Here is a 22,937-nt window from a genome sequence, read left to right as displayed (position 1 = left end):
TAGCATGACAAAGCTATTACAGAACCTGGTCATCTAAATGATTTTTATCATGGTGTCATTTCCAGGGAGGTGGTTGAGTCACCATCCCTGAATGTGTTTAATAACTGTTTGGATGCGGTGCTCAGGGACGTGATTTAGCAGAGAGGGTTGTTAGAGTTAGGGTAGCATGGTTAGGTTGTGGTTGGACTTGATCTTTAAGGTCTTTTCCAACCTGAGCAATTCTATGATTCTACGGTTCTAGCTATCGATTTTATTAGGATTAAACTACTTAGTGAGAGCACTTGGACATGTGACCATCCCAAGTTCATTCTTAGCAGTTGACTACATCTTGCTTTAGGAACCAGCTCTCTGTTTGGAACTTAGAATCTTTCTTTGAAGTTCTTTGTTGTGAATATCAGCCCAGTTGGGAGACTCTATTAAGATTTTACTTAGTGAGTTAATAGCCATTAAGGTGGTGGTTCCTGCTCTATTTGCCATTGTGTGTTTTTGTTTGCTTAATGGTACTGATTAAAACTTGCATAACTGAAGTTGCAGCTTCTAGAAGTCCTTGCAGTGTATCTGGGGTCCGTTTACCTTGAACCTTACCTTACTAAAAGTGTCAGGTTGCCTTCACTTCTGGATATTTACATTGTTGTCTTCTACTTTTCCTCCTTGTTGGAAGATGTTTTGCTGCTGATGTTTGTAAGATTTTGCCTTCAGAAACTGTAAACTGTTTTCCAGTATCTAAAAGGAGCCTACAAGAAAGCTGGAGAGGAGCTCTTTTTATCAGGGAGAACAGCGATAGGACAAGGAGTAACAACTTCAAGAGGATATGTTTATATTAAATATTACGAAGAAATTCTTCAGAATGAGAGTGTTAAGGCACTGGAACGGGCTGCCCAGACAAATTGTGGATGGTGCCGTCCTTGAAGGCGCTCAAGACCAGGTTCTGTGCGGTTTTGAGCAACCTTATCTAGTGGAAAATGTCCCTGCCCATGGAAAGGGGCTGGAACTAGATGGTTTTAAGATCTCTTCTATCTCACGTTTCCATGATTTTGAGGTTTGCATGGAGGGTGTTAGTAATTAAGGCAGAGCTAGTAGCTGTCACATGGGACAAATCTGAGATTGTGCCTCTATAAGATCATAGAATCACCAAGTATGGAAAAGACCTCCAAGATCATTTAGTCCATATTTTGTTCCGTCAGATATAACTTTGAACTCCTGTGAAGTTGTTTGGCTTGCTCTGCCTGACATGTTTTAGAACATCAGTCTTGATGAGTAATCATAATTTCAAGTCTGCACCGCAATTTCATGCACAGTAGAATCTTGGAAGGGAAAGTAAATTTTTGGTTGCCCCTGTCCTCATAGGTTCATTTTATTCAATAGTTGATAGTAGATTTTAAGGCTTCGTTGATTGGTTTTGTTAAAGCGAAGCTAAGCGTTTCTTTAGCAACAAGCTTAGCTAAAAGTGTTTTTGTTTCAACACGTTTCAAAAGGGAGATGACACTGACCTTCAGAGCTGCTTCTTTCCCTTTCAGTTCTGAGAAAGACAACAGTAAAATAAATTATCCTTTTTTTCACTTAAAAGTTGTTTTTGCTCTTAGGCTGAATTATTTTAGAAAGGAAAGCTGTATCAATGGAAGAATTGCTTCTTATATTGAATTTATTCATAATCACAATTGTTTGCCAGACTGATACTAAGACTGCAGTATTTGATCTTAAGACAATCCAAATATTCACCATTGAATGATGACAATCTCAGGATTGTTTTTTTTTTGAGTATGTGTTCTGTGAATAACCAGTTCTCCCTCCTGCCATTTATTTGTAGACACCATTTACCTTTGGCTTGGGCCAAAGGGCACCATATACAACTGGCGAGCATTGTCTTCTTTGTAGAAGTGAACGAAAAGATAGTTCGCTTTCAGAGAGCGGAATAAAAAATTCTAGCAAAACAGCACTTTCCACATCTCCAAAAGCAAACAATATGCTGCATCTTCCACTGTGGGTGTGTCCAGACTGTAGGCGAACAGTCGAAAAGGAGGAGAGGCATGCTACAATAGAGCAATCTCTTGTGGTAAGTTGAAGTACTTCAATAGAATAGGATGATGTGCTGTGAGATGCTGAGCGCTACTTTGTGCTTTGGAACCACTTCAACTGCAAGTGCAGAGATGACATTTTAGTTGGTCGTGAGTTTTTTTCTGTGAGCTAAATGAAACAGGTGAGTTTCACGTGTTTGAAAAATGGGGAGTTTCAAGTCTGAGATTCAGGTATCTCAATAGAGAAGTTTCTCGTGCTGTCGTTAGTTATTGTTTCTTTTTCCTTAAGAAAGGACAACTTTTTATAGTATGCATGTAACAATAATTTGTTTGCAGCACTGCAGACACTGTTTTAATATCCAGTGTAAATATTTCAAGCTGCGTTACTTGTTTAGTGGTTGGTTTTTATTAATTGTTAAAATATGTTCTCAAAGGAGAACTCAACCTCATAAAGAGTTGTCTTTTCGTGACAAAGATACAGAAGTTTGATGTCATGTCCAGTGAATTCCATTTGATTTGAACTGCAGTACTACACCAAAAACCCAAATCTTCACATATGATTTGGGTAGCCTTACATTTCTGTATAATTTTATTCTGATAATAGCCTGTAGGCATATACAGACTTTATTTCAGTAAGCAAATCAGTGTGAAATAAGATTGTTTTTGTATAGCATATGCTGTTAAACTCATATTAACGTATGAATTCCTGTGGATTATAATACAGAAGATTTAAGAGTATCTTACTTGTGCTTACAGTTGAAGATTGCTAATTTTCTTACTGTTAACTGGTTTATGAAAATTAATCCAAAAAGATTATATCAAAAGGGGTTATGTTGGTAGCTGGATGGTAACATTCTAGAGATGCCAAAGAACAGCTGGACTGAAGCACATTATTGTTCAACTGAGTAAAAAGTTCTGGTGCATTTCACTGTAACTGAGCTCACATGGAAAAGAAATCATCCTGCCATGCAAGCAAGGCAGAACTTGCTTTGTAAAAGTCTTGTTCAGTTAAATATACTCTAGATAAGATCGAAGTGGGTGTTATCTGGCACGAGGAATTTTTAAAAGCAAAGTATCCTACAATTCCAGCAACTTTAAAAAGCACCTAACTGGATGAAATGGCTAGTCACATTTGGAAAAAACAGCTGGGGGGAAGGTGGGTGGGAGAAAGCTCTGAAATCTGTTCAGTCACTGCGAGCCAGAGCGTGAGTGGCTTGCTGCAGATGTTCTTGTGCTCAGGCTGCTGTTGCTGTCGTTGCCTTGATGTTCTGATGCTTGATTTGCCTCAGCACCAGCCAGAGTAGCTGCTCATGCTGTTGGCGGTGGATGTGTACAAGTTTGTTTTAATATCTGTCTTATCCTGGTCCAGGATCTGGGGTGAAGCACAGAAATCCGTTCAGTTCTGCTCCTAATCTGAGAGAGGTTTCTGCCTGGCATCACAGACGGGTGGTGGCAACCTGGGGAGGGTACAAGAGGGGCAGTGTGGCTCAGTGGGTGGAGTGCAGTGGAGGAACAGAAACTGGAGACTGAAATACCAGCAGCCTCTGAAGAGAACTGTGTCATTTGTTAGCAGTGAGCAGCACTGCGCACAGGAGATGGAAAGCTGCTGTTACTGGGAACTGATGCTAACATCCATTATGGTCAAGTAGTATGTCTTGCTGTTATATACAAGGAGATTTTATGCTTTCTGTAGAATGGATTGTTAAACTAAAAGAGTCAAACATACTGTCAAATAAGAGACTGAAGAGATAGTGCTAGTTTATGTGGTTAATTGTGGATGATGCAACCCTTCTTTTAGCTTAGTTCATTGTTTATGCTGGAGTGCATAAAAGTGATAATTATAACCAACGTGCTTCAGTTATTAGAAAGAAACTATTTACATTGCTGGCTTTCTCAGTCCATCTTGTGCATTTATTGGACTTTTCAAAGATAAATCCTTTGAGGCCAGTTGAGTCTTCTCCCCAAAAATATTCAGCACTAAGAAATGCCATGTTATTTGCCTGCATATTAACATTTCACACTTGAATCTTGCAAGCCAAAGTTGCTACCAGTTTTTTTTTTTTTCTTTCAGAGCCAAGATTTCCTTTTGCACATGCCTCTTGGAAACAGTGGATCACAGCAGGAATCTGTAGGAGGAGGAAGGATAACTGTTGGTGCGCAGACAGTGCCTGCTGCCGATCTTAACAATTCCTCTCCTTCAGACATAGCATGCAACTGTGAGGCCTGTAATGAGCGCAGGTAAGAACTGAATTCAGACTTAGAATAATGCCTGTAGTCTGACTATCAGCAGTCTTGTGGCTTATTTGTCAACATATGTGTAAACTACTTAAATGGGGACAATAGCAGTAACTTAGGGATGGTGGCTTTTATTCAATTTTTGATTTTATTTTCTGCATGTACTCTTTGGGCTGTTTTAGACGTGATTTTCCTGAGAAGAGTCTTCAGAATAGTGGGAGTAAATACACCTGTGTGATGTAAAAATTGAGAGGGTTTTTTTTTTTGTCATTGTTTGCAGAGAAATTTCAGCAGAGACTGAACGTGAATCTCAGCAGCTCCAAAATTACTGGTCAGAAGTAAGATACATGGTTCGATGTATCTATCGTCAAGCTGGGACCCCTTTGGCAGACGACCAAGACCAATCTTTGGTACCAGATAAAGAAGGAATGAAAGAGCTGGTGGATAGGTATAGCACTTCAAAAAATCTACTTATTAAATACTAGAAGGTGTTTTTTAATGAGTACTAAGTTAGTTAGTGTATTTCTTTTTTACCAGAATTTTATTTACCAGCTCTAAGTCTGATGGCTTAGAATGATTGTCTCTCCACTAGAATGAGAAGTTATAGAGGTCAGCTGTATTCCATGCAGGATTTTAAAGTGCTGGATTGAGGGCGTGAAATACATGAAAAATGTTTGTATGCATCTGCAATAGGGATATTAGTGCATAATTATGAAAAGATCCCAAAAACCTTAATCCTCAAAAGATATTGAGATGATTACTACCAATAATAAGACACTGGCTTGGATTTCCCCCACGTGAAACACCTTACCTTGCTGAACTAACTTGATTTTATAATAGTGATTGCATTCTATAGTAGTTGTAGCAGCTAGAAGTTAGAGAAGGAAAAATTTGGACTTTGATCATTAGAAGAGGCAGATTATGAGAAGTTTGTTTTCATATCAGAAGTTGAAAGTGCATCTTTTTCTAGATGTAAGTCAAGGATGTGCTTTTGAATTCTTTGGTTGCTTTTTTTTTTTCCCTTGGGAGACAGCCACACTGTTTTCTTAAGTGCTCCAGCATGTTCATTTCATTTTCTGTCCAGTTTATTGTGTGGTCAAAGAGTAAGTTCTCTTATTGACTCTGTACTTACAAATTTACAAAGGTCTGACTGGACTAAGCAACCATAGTTCTTAAGCGGAGTTTCTACTTGAGGCAATGCTGGTAAGGTAGAGAAATTTTTTTTGAAAGATTCTAATCTAGTACAGTTCTTTGTGGCTATATTTCTGAATGAATGTTAATAAATAATTGAATAAGCTTTTTGTGCTTCTGCTATAAAAACTGAATGCTCAGTTTTGAACGTGAGTTGTATAACTGTAGAGTAATACAATATGCCTTCCTGTTAGTCATACTTGGTTTATTTAAACTAAGCGATCAAAACATGCAATATAGCTTTTGAAATCAAAGATTCTTAAATTGTAATGTGGTGTCTAATTAAAACTGAATCACAGCTATAGTTTTCCTTAATGGAAAAGCTTTGAAAACTGTAGTGCTTATTTTGGAGCTTTCTTATGTACATAGGTGTCTTTCTCTAGAACTCCTTGTCACTGTTGAGAAACATGATTAAAATATAAAAGGCAAGAAAAAAGATCCCAAAGAAGAAAACTTTCAATATTGCTATGTTTTTTTCACTCTAGAATTTCTTGTGGTCTTCAAATAACGAAATAAAGTTAGGATGCTTGGATAGTGCAGACACTAGTGAGTCCAGTCTGTGATGCTGATGTCACACAAAAATTGTCAGTGTAGGTACTGAAAATGATTTTTGTTTTTAAAAAGTAATAGTGGGAAAAAAAAAAAAAAAAGATATAGGTAGCATGCCACATATGCTGTGGCTAGTTTAAAAGGCGAATTCCTTATTAATAACTTAATACTCAGCTGTGTTAAATGCAATTGGCAAGAAAAAAATTGCCTACTTTTGGAAAGTAAGCAGGTGCCAAGTACTGTCCCTACTGTACATGGTAGCAGTTCACGACAGCACGGTCGTACTCTGTTTTATAAGTGATGAGGGAGGAGCAGGGACTAGACAGCAGTGAACTTACTCATTTAATCTCTTTGTTCTTCCTCACTTCTCTGTGCTCCAAAAAACCTCTGTGCTCCAAAAAACCTGAGACAAATGCTTAAACCCCAAGCCACGGGACTTTAAATAGTACAATTTCACTTTTAAAGTGCTTCAAAGCAGCCATCGTGTCCAGTGGCTCGTTCTGAGTATTGCTTTGGTAGAAAGCTGAAGATTGCTGACTGAGATCATGTTCCTGCTTTTAACTTAACTGCCCACTGAGATTATGAATTATGAAGCCCTTTTAGAGGCTGGTGACTAAACCTTTGTTAAGTATGAGAACTCTCTTAATGTATAACTCTTCTTCTGTATGCCAGTTTAGGCTTGTGTTATCTCCCCCCACCGAGTAGTTGTGCCCAGACACACCATCAGCAGGAGGCAGCCCTTGTTGGACAGTGTTCGCATGGTGCTTCAGCTGGAGTACAAAATTCTAGAGTGTTGGAACTTTTGGTGTAGTCACCAAAGCACCTGTCCAGGAGCCAGAGAACCATTTTCCTCTATGTAAGGTGGTTCAAATCCAGGTCTCATTTCCAGGACAGTATCAGACAGCTCTGTGCGGTCCCTTGCAGGAGGTCCTGACCCTCTCAAAATCTGTGCCTTTCAATATTTGCGATGCTTCTTACTGTGTGACTGAAAGAATGCATAGAGGGCAGTGTATTTCTAGAGCTTTTATGTTAGTCTTCTTCCTTAGAACAAACAGCCCCCAAGTTCTGGTCTTACCCTGGGTTCAAAACAAAACTGAAATACAGTCACCTATCACTTCTAACGATTGCAGTGTATGTGCTGAGTAGTACCGTAAGTCATGTTCTGCGAAGGACATCATTATGGCCCTGTGAATCCTGTACGTGTAGTAACATACTTTTAATAAAAGTGTAAAAAATGTTTTTGTGCAGAAGATCTGCAAGTTAGGCTAAGAGACTTGATGAAAGAGAGTTTAATGAATGAGTGCGTTAAAAATGTGGTTGTTGTATGAGTTGTCTCTTTCAGTTGAATTTAACAATAGAAGAGTCACACGAAGCATTCACTGTTGAGTCCAGTCTGGCTGGTATGTGTTTAGGCAAATGCTGACTGCCTAATGTGTCAAGCTTCTCCAATGGCTTGAGGTAAAGGAATGTCCTACATACATTAGTTGAGCCCAGATCTGGCTGTTCTAAGTGGGACATTTATTAAGGCTGTATGGAAGAATATGAAGAAGTTCTAAAGAAGTATGTCTGTAAAGCTGTATGCCAAATAAGTAAGGGTTTTTAGCTCACAACTAGTAGTGAAGCAGTGAGGTCCTAGATTAATTTGTTCCTCAGGTGCAAATGTCCTTTCCTAGTCCTAAAGCTACATAGGAGTTGAGTTCCATAGTGTAGAGTTAGGGAACTGTGCTGTGTTTTCCCAAACCCCAGGTAGTTCTATAAACCCTAGTTATTGTTTCTTTTTTTGTAATAATGATGATGATAACCACTAAATGTTTTTAGGAGACTGAAAATTGTTGATTAGATATCTTTTTTTTAATCACAAATATTCTAAAACTACAGGCTTTGTGAAAGAGATCCATATCAGCTTTACCAACGGTTGGAACAGCAAGCTAGAGAATATGTACTTGAAATGAAGGTCCGTCTGCTCAGACACTTGTCACTGGGATCTAAAGTTGCATCAACATTAGCAATACAAGGGCCACCGCAGGCACATCAGTTCATCTCACTCCTACTTGAAGAGTACAGTGCTCTCTGTCAGGCAGCATGCACAATCAGCGCCTTCCTAGTTACTCTGGTAAGACTGAGAAAACAACTTGCTAGGAGTGATGCTAGCTGAGCTGTTTCTGGGTTAAGAAGTCATCTGTGATTTGTGAAATGTAAGGTCTGTGTGCACATGGATGGAAGTGAAGGGCATTCTGAAAATGCAAATTCCATTTTTCACAAATGGAGGTCAGACATGTCCTAAAATGAATGCAATGAAAATTGTGTGAAGGAAAAGGTGGCATGTTGTACTTGTTCTGAAATCTGCAAAATTTTAGATAACTCCATTGAAGAGTGATTATAGCATTTGTCTGTTGATTTTTCACTCTTCTCTTGAGAGTCTCATTTAAAGGATGCAGACTTTTACGTGTAACACTAAATCAAATTGTTTTAATGTTTTTGTGTTATTTTCCTTAAAAGCAAGAATTGCTACTTGGAAAGATGACCTTTTCTCAGGAATTAATATTCTGTCTAATTGTTTTTGTCAGGTGACTGTGCTGAATTGTACTGACAGGTAGAAAATGAGCAGTAGCCTGTTCTTGTTTAACTGTCCATCATGTGCAATTAATACAGTAAACAAATGGTACTGTTGATTAATAACCTTGATCCTTAAACCTTTTCCTATACATCCATTTCCAATAGCTGTGTCCAGTACTTCCTTTTTCTTTTAAGTGGTGAAATTTTGTGTTGCCAATTAGCTAAAAGTGATTGCCTAGGGATGTCAAGAAAGGAAGAGGGCAGTAAGTAAGAGATTACAGATAACAACGATGAGATGGAGGGGAACCTGTGTGTCACTTCTGAGGAGGGACTGTTGTGAAATGGAAGTGACCAAAGCAGGAAGATGTTTCTGTGTAGAAACACAGGCATATTTGTTACTTTTTCCTGTTGTCAGTGGTCTCTATTTTTTGTTCGCTGTATTCTCTTTCCCAACTTTATCACTTGGATGGAGATGTGTGGTCACTGCCATTTCCCATTAATTGGCACCTTTTAAGTCATCAAATCTAGGTGCTGTAGAAAAAGTAACTCTTCAAGCTGAGTGGCAGGGGACCTTACGAATTTTCAGCTGCAAAGCAAATGGATTACAGTACAAAGGTTTGCTTTATCACATTAGATTCACCAGTAATGAATTCAGTAGTGCCAGAATTATATAGCTGATCAGAAAATAGTCTTCTCATATTTCTCCTCTGGTGCTTATTATCAGTCAGTGTTCAAGAAAACTTTGCAGCTATAGGAAAGTGAGATGAAGACTTTGAGACAGAAGATGCCTGCCTTCTCCAATGTTTCCCTTTTTTTTTTTTTTGACAAACTTCAAAGTAAAGCAAAAGGCTTCTTGTCTTACAAATATTTTTAAAAAAAGCATTTTATAGTAGTTGTGAATATTTTGAAGTTAGAGTATTCAAACTGATATGAAGGACCTCAAACTTCTCAATTCTATTTTTAAATCATGATATTTTAGTATTGAGATCTTATATAAATACATATTAATTTTTTAAACCACCATGCTAAACAAAACTTTGAAATTCTGAAGGACTCTTTTATTTCTGTCTACTCAAGGCTGTAGTGCTTAGGCCTTGCTTGCTGATCTGATAGAACAGTTGCATTTAACTTTGCTGTGTGAGAGAGTCCTGCTTTAGAAAAAACTGTTTACTGCTATCTGTGTATGGGAGAACTTAACTTGAAAGAAAAATTGTTCCTGTCTTTAATGATATCATAATAATAGATTTACTTTTTAGGTCTTGAAATTCAAGGCATTTGTATATTAAGTAACCTTAAATAGAAAAACACTCTGCTTATAAAAAGTGATCAGTTGGTCTCTTGGCTATTTAGAAAACATGCATTTTTGAAGCAATTGCACTTCGAAAGAACTCTCTACTTCGCTTATGTTAATTTTAAATAAAAACTAGAGCTTGTCACTGTATGTCTGTTACTAGATAGGTGAAAAGAACTGAGAAGCAATAACTGATTCATGAAATAAATGCATGCAGAAAAGAGTGGAAGCTTTCAACTGCACAGTCTGTTTTTGTTGTTTTTTTTCCCAATCCATAACAATTTAGAAAAGGTATGAAGCTACGTCTATTTAAATCACTGATCATTAAACAACTGTTCCATATTTTGAATATTAAAATGAAGTAATATCTCAACGGGATAATGCAGCCTGTTGGTTGATGGGTTTAATAGAATATATATATTTTCTGACATGAGAAAAGCATTTCTTTACTTTGTGTTTTATGATCTGAGCTTATTTGTGGTTGTTATTCATTTTAGGAAAATGAACATTTGAAGAAATTTCAGGTGACATGGGAATTGCACAACAAGCATCTGTTTGAAAATCTGGTATTTTCTGAGCCACTCCTGCAGAATAGCTTGCCAACATTAGTGTCACAGCTAAGGTAAAGATTTAAACTTCATTTTTGTAATTTAAAGGAGAAAGCAAAATCTATATTTGCAACCACCACTTTAAAAAAGTAAATAAATAAAAATAAAAAACACACACACAAAAAATCAGCCAGCAACAACAAAACAAACAAGTCTGCTACTTGTCCAGTTTGATATGTAAAAAGTCTTGTTGATCTGTTTTCAGTTGAGCAACCTGCTGTCATGACTTGCTTGTCAGAATTACTACTCTACTCTCCTTCACTTTTGGGTTACCTAATAAAATGACAGTGTCCTATTAAAATGCTGATTATTTGTAATGCCCTCACTTGTCAAAAGGCACTGGTACTGTTTCCTTTCCTCTACAAGTGAATAGATGGCTAGAAGAAAACACACACAAACAAAACAAAAAACCCACCCTTGCTTTGTGCTTGTAGATTGGATGGCATATTGCATTTCCTAGGACTTTAGAATGTATGCTTTGTTATCCAGATGGTTCTGTTTGTTTTGTGTACCTGAAAGTACTTGTTTTGTGCAGGAAAAGTATTATTGATGTAAAGAAATATTGTTATTCATCTTGAGTTTTGTTTAATCTTCGTAAAGTACAGCCATGCATTGCTCATGTTGACTTCTCAGACTTTTTCTGAAGAAGGTGTTACTACTCTTTCTATATTTGTCCCAAGTGTGTTGTTTTGGGTATTTGTTTCCGAGCTACGAGAACAATTTGATTTAGCATCTCAATTGCAAGAAATATTCCTTGTGGCAAATGAAGAAACTTCTAGGTTATGCTTTTGCTAGCAATTGTTCGAAAGGAAAGCAGGAAAACTTAATTGTCACTGGACTCAGTACTGGGTTGCTACCAAGGCTCCATTTTTCTCTTTCAGGCAGGTAATTCTGTCACTCTGTTAAACAACATGTTGTTCAGTTGCATGTTTCCCTTTGATCTCTTTGATCTGTGCTTGACTTTCCATTACTATTTTCAGTGATGCTGTCTTCAGCCATCTTGAATGTTTTTTGCCAAGGCTTCTCTGCACTTCTTGATCCATCAGTTTCTGGTTTATTGAGGCTGTTGATACTTTACTTATGGAGATGAGAATGGTCTTAAGTGAAACTTAGAGTCATTTCTTAACAGAAGTGTTGGAATGCTTGTGTTTACCTGTTTACCTTGTTCTCAAATGCTACTGGAATTCAAACCTAAGCTAGAGAAGTTGTTTCCTTACAGATCTTCACTGTAATAACAGCTATCATCAAGTTTTAAAAACAGAATCCTCTGGAATTCCTTTCTGGATATGTCTGTGTTCCCTGGGTAGTCTTAAGGGTGGTTCAGTTAAGAAACAATGGTTTTGCCAACATTGATTCTCTCAAGCCATTTTGAAAGGAGAGATTCAGCACATATTTCTCCTATTCCATGATTTCTATCCTGTTTCTTCTGTAAGCGTAGACTATTGCTGTTACTTTTCATATATCATATGTTTTTTACTCATGAGCTTTTTAGGCCTTAGTCTTTCCTAAAAAATGAAGTAATTTGCTTTCTATTAGGAATTTGGTATCTTATACAATAGAGGAATATCATAGCAGAGACCTCACGTGGGCAAGCATCAGAATCAGTCTAGCTTCCTGATTGTTTCTTCTTGAGTAGCAGATGAGTATTGGCTTTTTTTCACTGTTTGCTGCTGCTTTCAAACTTTTAAGAACCTTTCTTTGAAGGAATAATACCCAGCTTACAAACTGGGTTGCATTTGTGCAGTGGTGATCTGTAATGTGTACACTAAAAATTCCCAAGGAAGTGAGAGGTTCAGCCATTTCAAAGAGGGAAGATGTGAGTGGTTTGTCTCTAACAGATGCCATAGATTTTGTAGCTAAAATCCTTTTATACATGCTTATATTGATTTTTATTTTTATTTTTTTGAGAGCCCTGAGGTTCCTTAATCACCTTGCTGGTCTTATTTCTAGATGTTGCATCTATTAGCATTTCCAGAAACAGGGTCTTACTGTTTTGCTAGTTCACAAAAGAGGAGAAAACTTCTTGGTTGGGATGGATCCTTTCAGCTATCACAGAAATATACCTAAGCTCAGACATCAGTAGTTCTGGAAACTCTATTTGATATGATACAATTACAATAAATACTCACATGTTAATTGTTCCTGTAGCTGTTGTGAAGAGATTGCTCTGTCTGAAATGTTAAAAAATTTCAGACTCATTTGAATAAATCTCTTACTGAATCATTGCCTTAAGCACATAGTTCAATTTAACTGCAAAGCGCTGGAAAAGTCTTTGAAGAGTTTGCAGGAGTATCATGTAGTCTGCTTTTTCTACAAAAAGGCATTTTGGACTTCATGTATTTTCTCAACAGAAACCTATTCCTCTTATGAATTCTAAGAGTAAGGACCTGTTTTCTCTACTTATTGAAGTACAGGTAGTCTTATTCCTTGTCTAGGATGCAAAACGGACTTTTTTTTTTTAACCACAGTCCAGATTCCTGGTTAGGCAGACTCTTTCACTTCTTCCCACCCCACACAAAATAACAAATGGCAAAAAAGTTGTCTGGAAGGGGTATTCTTCTGGTTGTAATCCTAATTGACATGTAACCCTTCTCAATTTTGCCTTGATGTGGTTAGAAAGTCTTTCTTTTAAGCAATAGATAAAGTGCTGCCCGGGTTCTATGACAGAAGACATTGGCTTCCTTGTTTTATTCTTCTCAAGATGAGAAATAGTGTTGTTTTGGCATCTTAGCTTCATTTAGATTTTGAGCATTCACCCCTTTTTTTCATCCCTTAGCTAAATTACTACATCATTTGTACATCTCTGGCTTTTTCAAAAGACTTGGAATTATCACAATACACCAACTAAAATATTTATCGATTATGTTTGACATCTGTAAGATGTTCTCTTATAGGCAGTCTTGGGGGGGAGATGGGTTAACTAGATGATACAAGGTTAGCTGTGCCCAGACTGGTCATCTACTCAGTGTGGACTACCACAAGTTGCAGCATGTTCTGCTGCCTTTGGTTTCTTTAGGAGTTGCGTTGAGTTGTGCAATCTGCAGACCAGCAATAAGAACTGCCTATGTGCTTAGAAGCAATTAATCAATCAGAACTTTTAGATCAGACACTATAATTCAGAAGGGTTTATTTTCAGTATTTAAAGTAATCCTATCACCTATTCATTTACACATGCCTTGGGGATTCCAATACATTCAGTGACAGCGTGTAAATGTGTTGATCTGTACTCAAGAGTCACAGTACAAATTGAAAGTATTAACTCTGCTCCATTGTTAATGGAAATTTTTTAAAAAGAGTTTTACTTGTAATTTTAAATCCTACTTACGTTAGGTTTTGTGCGGAACTGATCTTTGTAAGAATAGTACTATTCAATAGCAGCTCTGAGAACAAATTTGACTCCTGTGAAGCAAGGATCAGAATTTTGCATAATATTATCATATAAAAAAACACAGGCTTTAGGAAAAGGAGTGAATTGTGATCTAGGATTAGGAATTGTCAGTGCTTGCACTGATACGGAGGAAAAATCATGAAACATTGATTCTTAAAATCGCCATATGCTTTTGAAGTGGATTTTGCACCCTATCATAGGAAGATTTCCTGAGTTCCTAGTGTACAGAATTGTTCACATAGCCTTCTAAAGTGGTTGTGTTGCAGGTTCTAGGCAAAAACAACAATATGAAAATTGAGTTCGTTGGTGAAATGATATTAAGGGCCATAATTTAATGATTGCTGAGTTGTCTGTTCAGCTTGTTTATACTTAATTGCCACCTTAAATTTAAGGGCTCATAGGAAGGGTGATAGGTTCTTGTTTTGAATTAGCATCCTGTTGTGGTTGAAATCTGTGACAGATCTTCCAGAAATGCTGGATCTTGGCTTTAATGTCAACTGTTAAGATGTTTGGGGTTTGGTTTTGGCAGTGGCTTGTCAAACCCTTTGACCAATGTACAACCTCTGTGCCTAGTTAAGTGTCAACTGGTTTCTCCTTAATTACCCAGTAAAAGTAATGTTGAGAAGCTTTAGTCTGTACCAATTCATAGGTCATTACAGTTCAGTGTGCTTTAAGCTTATACCTAAAATAATTTTGACTTCTCCTTGTTTTTGTAGTCAAGATTTAGGGAGCTTGCTTATTTACTTGTCATTGTGATGATGTGCTTTACAGCAAATACCATAAATAAATAAATCCATTATGAAAGCCAAGTATTGGAAAGGAAATGAAGTCTTTTTCCTGTTTCTGGGACCCCTTTTGGGGACAGCCATCAATGAGTGGCATAAGTGCATTTTGAAGTTGATGTTGCATCTCAAGTAGATGACTAGTAGATTACTGCATACAACCAAATTATTTCTTTTGCATCATTCCACAGTGTTCTCCCCAACTGGACTTCCTGTTTGTCTAGTGATGTTTTTAGCATTGATCATGAGAGTTCAGATTAATGAGCTCCTGGCTTTATTTTTACAGTAACTATTCAGTAAATAGTCAACAGGTATATTTAGCCTGTAGGATTTGAAAGGATAAATATATCAAGAATCAAATTTTAAATAAGTATTGCTCAGAAAGGTTGACATCTGGTTACCCATGGGAAAGAGGCTTCAGAAAGGTTGCACTTCCCACATTCTTTCTATTATTGCTTATACAACACTGGAACAATTGTTGGGTATTTTTTGAAAAACGACTAAAAATATTCATTTTGAGATGCAAGCAGCTACGTGGGCCTAGGTGTGTCAAAAATTGCACTTAAACACTTTACAGGCTGGTAGAACTATGTGTGATTGTTTTTGTTGGTTTATTATTTTTTTTCCAGTCAAATATCTCGTGTAACAAGTGCTGCTTGATCTTGTAGGCTTGGAACAGCGCACGATTCCTGTAGTGAAGATATGTATAGTACCTTGCTACAAAGGTATCATCAGCTGGAACAGGAAATGGGGCAAGTTGCTGAAGCATGGCTTGAATGCCAGAAAAGAATAGATGATTACGTTGATGAACAGGTAAGAACTGTGTAAACAGTTTCATGACTAATTATGTTGGGAGTGGCCCTTGGAAGGCTGTGCCTCTGGTGATGAGTTTCTTTGGTATTGGTTTCCAGAGCTTTGAAGCTGCAAAATGTAACCTTTTTAGTGAAGTCAGTCTTTCAAAATAGAGAAGAACTCTAATATGCCAAAATGGAACAGTAATTTTACAGAAATACCATCAAGTTATTGAAGCAAGTTGTTATGCTGTGGCTTGGAGATAGTCTTTGAATATTTTTGAGTGGCTTTCGTCTATAAAACACTTATAGTGCATGAATATGAAACTTTCTTCCCCAGTTGTTACTAGGGGGAGAAAAATCCCTGAACACTAGGCTTCAAAAATAATTCCATTGAATGAAATTAATAAGAAGAGGTGGCTTTAAAATAATTTATATTTATACATGTTTTGTAGTGTAACAGTGACCTTTGTACAGCTTTCAAAAGCAGAACTTGTAAGTCTCACTACATAAGTATTTGAGACATCTGTGGTTGCCAGCTTTTTAATTGTGAGTTTTCACAGCTTATTCTGTGTCTATGCTGTGTTACAGAACATGGTGTAAGTATACTGATTTGTATATTATCAAGAGCTTGCTTTTAGGAAAGTTTGCTGTTTATTTGGGAAGTGTTTACGTTTTCCTAAAGTTTCTTGATTTTTGTCCCTAGTTCAAACAACTTGAGTAACTGAAGGTAGAGTTTTATAGATCTATTTGTATTTTAAAGTTTTATGAGCATTACACGTACGGAGATGTAATTTAAGTTTTATTAATGCTATGCTATTCTTATGGTAAGATATTTTCAAGTGTTAGGGTAACACTGTAATGTCCTTCAGAAGCTCTTCTGTGTGATGAAGATTTAAGTAAATTTCTACCAGTAGTAATTTTAGAGCCTTCAAGATGGAGATGGTGCATAACTAACTTTATTTTTGGAGATTGTTCTATATTTAGGGTCTGTACCACTGAGCTATCAGTTACCAAGTTTTCTCTTGGTCAGGCTGCTTTTGTACACTTAAATAATAGATGGCAGCTCAGTGAAATTTCTTATCTTGTGTTACTACAATTCATTTTCCCTATGATATCAGGGTGCTCTGGCTGTCATTGCTGCCACAGTAAGAAAGGGATCCCAATTCAGTTCTCATCATGTTGGAACTTAAATATGAATACATCCTATAAAAATTGATAATTTGCACATAGACAATTCTTGCTGTCTCTCATTAAAACCCATGTTGATGTCATCTGTGCATGGTTATTATACTTTCTTAATCAAAAATGTGCAATTCAGTATGACCATCTTACCTGAATTTGCGGTGATATTTTTGTGAAGTAGAAATCAGAAAGCCCAGCTACTATGGAAACTGTTGATCTTAACTGTGAATGCATGTTCATTTCTTGCTTTTTGGCTCTACAAAACAGTTAAATTCTATTGCTGGTGTATCAAAGGTAGAACACGCAGATCAGCACAGATAAATGATCCTTCTTTGTCTTTGGAAATATACCTCAATGTTTAGACAAGGAATCAATGGAGATAATACAGATCTCTCCTATGGTGTTTTGATGCTTGTTCTATACGAATAATGCAGTTTTTTAAAAGACTTTAAGACAGCTGTATCACACACGGACTTGTAGTACTAATACACTCTTCTTTCATGGGTGTACACTGTAATAAAATTCAAGCAAATCATTTGTTTGTATCAACACCTTTATTTGTGACTTGCTCAGGTCTGAGGAAGATGTTCAAAGTATCTGAAATACAGGAGTTTAAATACACGTAGTCTGTACCTCCAGGTCCTAGTATTTTCCTTACCAAATTTAGATTGTATTTAACTTGAGAAGTCTGAAATATATTTGGATCATTACCATAAGTAATGGCTAGATAATCATATGTACTTTGTGGGCATTTCCATTTTTAATACTGCTGGCTCCCACAGAACAAAGGAATACAGAGCTGCCTTTGCACAGCACCTTGAGAGCGCAGAGTTTCTTGCTCAGTTCTCTGTGTTGAGGTTGTGAGAGTCCTGGTGAGCAGAGTAGAAAATAATTTTTATATTTTACAGGTATATTTGTTGGTGTTATTTTGTTATCTTTTTACTACCTACGTAAATAAAAAAATCTCTTTTTGTTTTTGGACACAGAGTTTGTGATAAGAATTGATTTTTATTTCTAGTGAAACAGGGTAGGAAAGTAGATCAGTTTGACAGATGGAATTTAAGATGCTCAAAGGTACTGTCCAAATGTGATAGATTTTGAAGTATGACAGGATATTCGATGCTTCCAAATGCGTGCAAGCATCAGAGTTCCTTGTAGGAGATCTATTGTTATATGTCAGTTCTGACCAAACTTGGTTTTGTTTTACGATTAAATCTGTTTCAGAGGGAAAAAATACTTATTCACCTGCATGTCTCACTTAAGCTTGTCTGATTGATCTCAAATGCTTGTTAGCCTTTAAATAAACAGGGCAGAAGGAAGAAGCGTGGTAGTGGACATTTTTTTTTCCCATTGGGCAGCATTGCTGGCGTATTTGTTGCAGATGCGCAAGATTGAAATCTAAATTTTTCTTTTTGATACATCCGAATTTGTATCTCCCATGTCCCAAAAGATTTCTTGGGCATGAATCATATGGTTTGTGTTGAAGCTGCTTTTGTCTACTGAAATAACAAATATTCGTGGGTGGAAAAAAAAGATGGTACAAGTGATAGCCTGTTATTCATGGAATTAATAAGATACTTGCAGACAGGGCTGTAGGAAAGACTGCTAAGCTGGAAGTAGGAAAACATTAATTCCAGCTCCTTCTTCCATTAATACTTAAGAGTACTAAGAGTTAAACCATACTATTTTCCTTGTCAGTTTCTTGGCAAGCTTGATTGAGTAGGCAGCTCCCAGTTAATGCACTGGCAGTTTTAAACAAGTGTAGGTGCCTGTCTTTAATGGTAACATGTCTGGGCATCAAAAGCTATGAGTTCTGTTGGTTTTGAGTGGAGCTTTAAGGTGCTCAGATGGTGATAATGCAACCAAGATGAAATCTTTCTCTCTTCTGGTCTCAGGCTCTGCAGTAATTAGTAGTGTCTAAGAAATGGTACCAGTGCTTCAAGGGTATTTCATACATGCTGTTCTGATTAAAAAGGCACATACATGAACACAATTAACTCTTATTTTTTTTGGCTACTCCTGTAGCCTCACAGTACCAAGGGAAATCAAAATTCACAGTAGTAATTAGAATTGCATGCTGCTGATTGCATTACAAATTGATTGGGTGAAACTCTGCCACTTAACGCTGTTTCATATCCCCAGTTTCAGAACTTCAGTTTCCCCGGTAAAATAATGGTAGTAGCAATAACTCCAATTAATATTCTGTCATACAACTTTAGTTCAAGTATGAGTTTTGGGAGACATTTCTGAAGAAAAAAGACTGGAGTGGCGTAACCTACTGAACTCTGATTTTTTTTTCTTTAACAAATCTTTATAAAGGAGCTTGGTATATTCTATTGTTCTTTATTCTCTTTATTAACAAAATAAATGAAAAAAAAAAAAAGATAACCTAAATAGTTGCTTTTATTGACCAGCAAGCTAGTGCTCTTAAACAGATGCAACATACAATAAGAGAAACTTTTGTTCTTGTGTTTTGCTCTGTTAAAGTTCATGGAAATTTTTGGGTTTTGTCAGTGAGTTTGTTCACTAAATTAAAAAAGGTTGTTTCCATACAAAAAGTTATGGACTCTGCATTTACAGTGTAATTCGAGGCCTAGTAATTATAAAATATTTTTCCAGCTGTAAGTAAACCATAGGCATGAAATACACAGAGATAAAAGGAGTAGTGTTAATCGAAGTCACTACTTCATTTTATGTTTACTCTTCTAATTTTTTACACTCGGAGATTAGATGGTTAGTTCTACACGTGGTACATGGTTGGCACTGTGCCTGTGTTGAGGCCTTGCCAAAACTCTTGTCACTACATTTTAATGGATTTCAGTGGATTTGAGATGTGGAAGATTTAATGCCAAGCACGAGTTATGAAAAAATACTATGAAAATACTTAATTTTTGGAGAGGAAGAAGCAAATACATGCAAATCTTTAAGGAATAATAGTGGAAAAATCTGACTTGAAGTGTAAATGAATAAAAATTATTTGTTTAACTGTTCAAATAGCAGGGTTTAGGAAATAAGTATCGTATTGTCTGAGTGTGCAAGTGGTTTAAAAATGATACAGGTAAGTTACATTTCACAAAACTTTGATAAAACAACTGACTATAAGCGTATGATGTCTGAGGTTAAACCACTGAGTTTTCCTTAAATTCTGTTTTAGATGGCAATGAAAACAAAACAACGCATGCTAAAGGAAGACTGGGAATTTTTTAAACAGAGACGTTTTATTGAAGAGCAGGTAGGATTTTTTTAAACATTAAGTAATACTAATGCTCCATGTGTATTTACTATATTCAAGCATTTGCATTTTGGGTATTCTACTAGTTCTATATGATCTAATTGTATGACTATGCCAAGCTTTAAACTTGATCAGCTAAAATACAAAGCGAGATCCAAGAGGAGTACGTAAGCTTAGTTACTAAAAGATAAATGCATCATGGTCTTAGCACTGAATATGCAGTGTTAAAATTCTTGGTGCTATGGAAGGAGAATTCTCTGTGCCTCTGAGTGGAATCCAAAACATTGAACATGGAGCTGCCTTGATGTATGTGATAGGGAGTATTGTGTTTGAGAATGTATCCAATTCTCCTGTGTATGCAGAGCTGCGGATTGAGAGAAACAGCAGCAGGGCAAGATGATTGCATCTATTCAGACTTTGGAGCTGGGAACCCTGGAGATGGCTCTTAAATTTGTTCTGGGGGTAAAGCTTGAGCAGAGCTACCTGCTTGATTTTAAGCTGTAGCCAGGGAAGGGCCAGCTGTTCTTCCCTGCATCTGCTGTTTAAGACACACTCTATTCTCTAGCCTGAAATTGTTCAAATATGTATTATACTTTCCATAAGAGTATAGAGTGACTAGGCTAGAGCTAAGATTGGATCTCTGCTCATGTACCACTGTATGGAAAGCAATGGTAGTAATGAATTAGAGTGTATGATTATACGTTTTAATAAACTTAAGCTTAAATTGCTCAAAACAGTCATCAATACTTTTGTCTATATGGAACATAAGCATTTGTTAGCTGTAACTTTAGAGCATTGGTTGAACAGGGCTCCTCAGAGAACTTGAGGAAGAATCCTCTTTTTACTTGATCCTAATTGGGCTTAAGTGAGCTGTAAGCAAATTGCTGCTTAGGTAAGGGTCAGGTGTGAAGCTTAGGCACATCCTTGCTTAATGTAAGGTTTGTAGGTATCTAATGAAATTAAGTGCTTTCAGGATTAGACTTCTACCAATTGGGGGTTATTTGGATTTTCTTTTTTTCATTAGTGTGGTGAAATCTTGTTTTGGGCAGCTACTTCTTTGCTTGAGTTTATCCAGTTGTGGCTGCACAATTAGTCCTAACTTTTTTTCTTTGCAAGATAAGGATGAGTTTGCATTCTTTCTTCATTTGTCATCTGTGTCCTCTGTGCATACCATGAAACAAGATGAGAACTGCTCAAATTCAGTATGTGTCAGCAGAAATACCATGCAGGATGCAGTTACAAATGACTAAAGGAGGTGGACATGACTACTTTACTTTTTCATAGAAGAAACACATTTTCTTTGAAGTTTGAGTGCCGAAAGTGTGTTGTTTGTAAATTGGGATCTTTTAACTTGTGATTAAAACATTGCTTCAATAAAACTTTCTTTTAAAATATCTTGCCCAAAGAACCCTTTTTTATTATGCCATTTGTTAATGTGCTGTGCTATTGAATTGTTAATGGCAAGACTTGCACTACTAAAACAATGCCTTTATAATTTATTTCAGCTTAATAACAAGAAAGCACTAGCTGGGGAGAACAACTTCACAGATACAATGAGGCACATGCTGTCATCACGTTTGAGCATGCCTGACTGTCCCAACTGTAATTACAGAAGAAGGTGAGCAGATGTTTTTAACTTGAAATCATAATAAATGATTAATTTCTCGTGTTAGAGGAAAAAAGAAAACATTATTGCAAGAAAGAGTCTGGTTACTTCAAATGAATGCTTGAAGGTCATAAAAGTCTGTAATCTTAATTCTTGAACAGATGTACTTGTGATGACTGCAGCCTTTCACACATTTTGACGTGTGGCATCATGGATTCTCCTATAACGGATGATATCCACATTAACCAGTTACCACTGCAAATTGATTCTGCTCCGGATTATCTATCTGAGATCCGCCCACCTAGTATGTCTTCAGCAAGTTCAGGATCGGGTTCCAGCTCACCTATAACAATTCAGCAACATCCAAGGCTGATCCTCGCAGACAATGGTTCTGCACCAACTTTGTAAGTTCTCAGTTTTAAAAATTTGGAATACTGAATTGAACTTCAGAAGGCAAGTTATACAGGCTGACCATCATTAGATAATTCTGTTTTAACATCAGAAAATTATAAGAAAATAAGTTAATCCTGATACTGAATTCAGAAGTCCCCAAGTCCACAAGTATCTATTGTGGAACAAAAAAAATTCTGATTTTTTTTCAATTTTCCAAAGATTTGGACTTAACAGCACTGCTAGACGTACGCATCATATGTACTTTTCTGCTTTGAGATTACAAGGATGCTTTAAAGCATCAGTTTAAAATAACACATTTTCTTAATTTGAACAAGGTAAATTTGAGTAATGGTTGCTTATGATTTTTTTTTTTTTTAGTTCCTAAAAAGCATTTATTAGGCTTGCTGAAGGTGTGTTAACTGGAGAATTGCATCAAGAGTTCTCCCTGTCAGAAGCATTTGCCACCCTTTTTTATTTTATTGAGATCACGGTGAGATTTGAGGCTTTAGTCTAGTGGCAGACTTCTGCCTCTACCATAATTCTGAAAGTATAAAACTGGTTGACTGACTTTTGTATGTAGTTTGGGTGGAACTTGCCATCAGTCCCTCATCAGGTGAAATTCCAGAAGAATGTTTTAAAGAAAGAGGAGAAAAAAAAGCCTTCAGTTCTGGTGGGAATGCTACTGAAGTACATGATGATTCTTCAAGGAATTGTCATTAGAACTGTGTTAATGTAGTGTGATGAATGATGGGAGCACAGATGAATGGATGCTTCTAATTGAGTTTGACTTCACTAAGTTTAGTTTCCTGTTGCATCCAATGTGATGTATGGTTTACACTTCCATAACAGGACTAGAGTTTCTGTATCAATTTGGGTCATGTTTGAAAACAGGTTATGTGACAATACAGTTTGCTACATAAGCATGTGTTTTGCTATTTCTGTGAACTTTCATGAGCTTTGATGCTGAAATTGAAACAAAGAATGCAGAACTCAGAAAATAAACAAGTTGTATCCAAATATATACTGTAAGTAGTCTCTCTCTTTTTTTTTTTTTTTTTTTTAAGGGAAATATCAATGCTTCTTGAGGGAGAGGCATTTCTTGTATTGGACCTAAC

The 22,937-nt window shown here is 36.7% G+C and overlaps 1 protein-coding gene across 2 annotated transcripts in view; it reads left to right on the top strand.

The window, feature by feature from the left end:
- The window catches only part of FAM193A (family with sequence similarity 193 member A), a 72,982-nt gene that overhangs the window by 27,941 nt on the left and 22,104 nt on the right, over nt 1-22,937 (top strand). Inside the window, exons 3-11 of one of the 2 annotated variants that reach the window (XM_085223587.1) lie at nt 1,808-2,053; nt 4,087-4,253; nt 4,531-4,698; nt 7,869-8,103; nt 10,335-10,459; nt 15,284-15,428; nt 19,746-19,823; nt 21,329-21,441; nt 21,591-21,833. In XM_085223587.1, coding sequence (XP_085079713.1) covers nt 1,808-2,053; nt 4,087-4,253; nt 4,531-4,698; nt 7,869-8,103; nt 10,335-10,459; nt 15,284-15,428; nt 19,746-19,823; nt 21,329-21,441; nt 21,591-21,833 — 1,520 coding nt within the window. The remainder of the gene's footprint in view (nt 1-1,807; nt 2,054-4,086; nt 4,254-4,530; nt 4,699-7,868; nt 8,104-10,334; nt 10,460-15,283; nt 15,429-19,745; nt 19,824-21,328; nt 21,442-21,590; nt 21,834-22,937) is intronic. The other variant, XM_085223588.1, reaches the window with a different exon arrangement.

Source organism: Meleagris gallopavo, chromosome 4 (genome assembly GCF_905368555.1).
Source record: "Meleagris gallopavo chromosome 4, MGAL_WU_HG_1.1, whole genome shotgun sequence".
NCBI lineage: Eukaryota > Metazoa > Chordata > Aves > Galliformes > Phasianidae > Meleagris > Meleagris gallopavo.
This window is presented reverse-complemented; position numbering and strand designations above follow the sequence as displayed.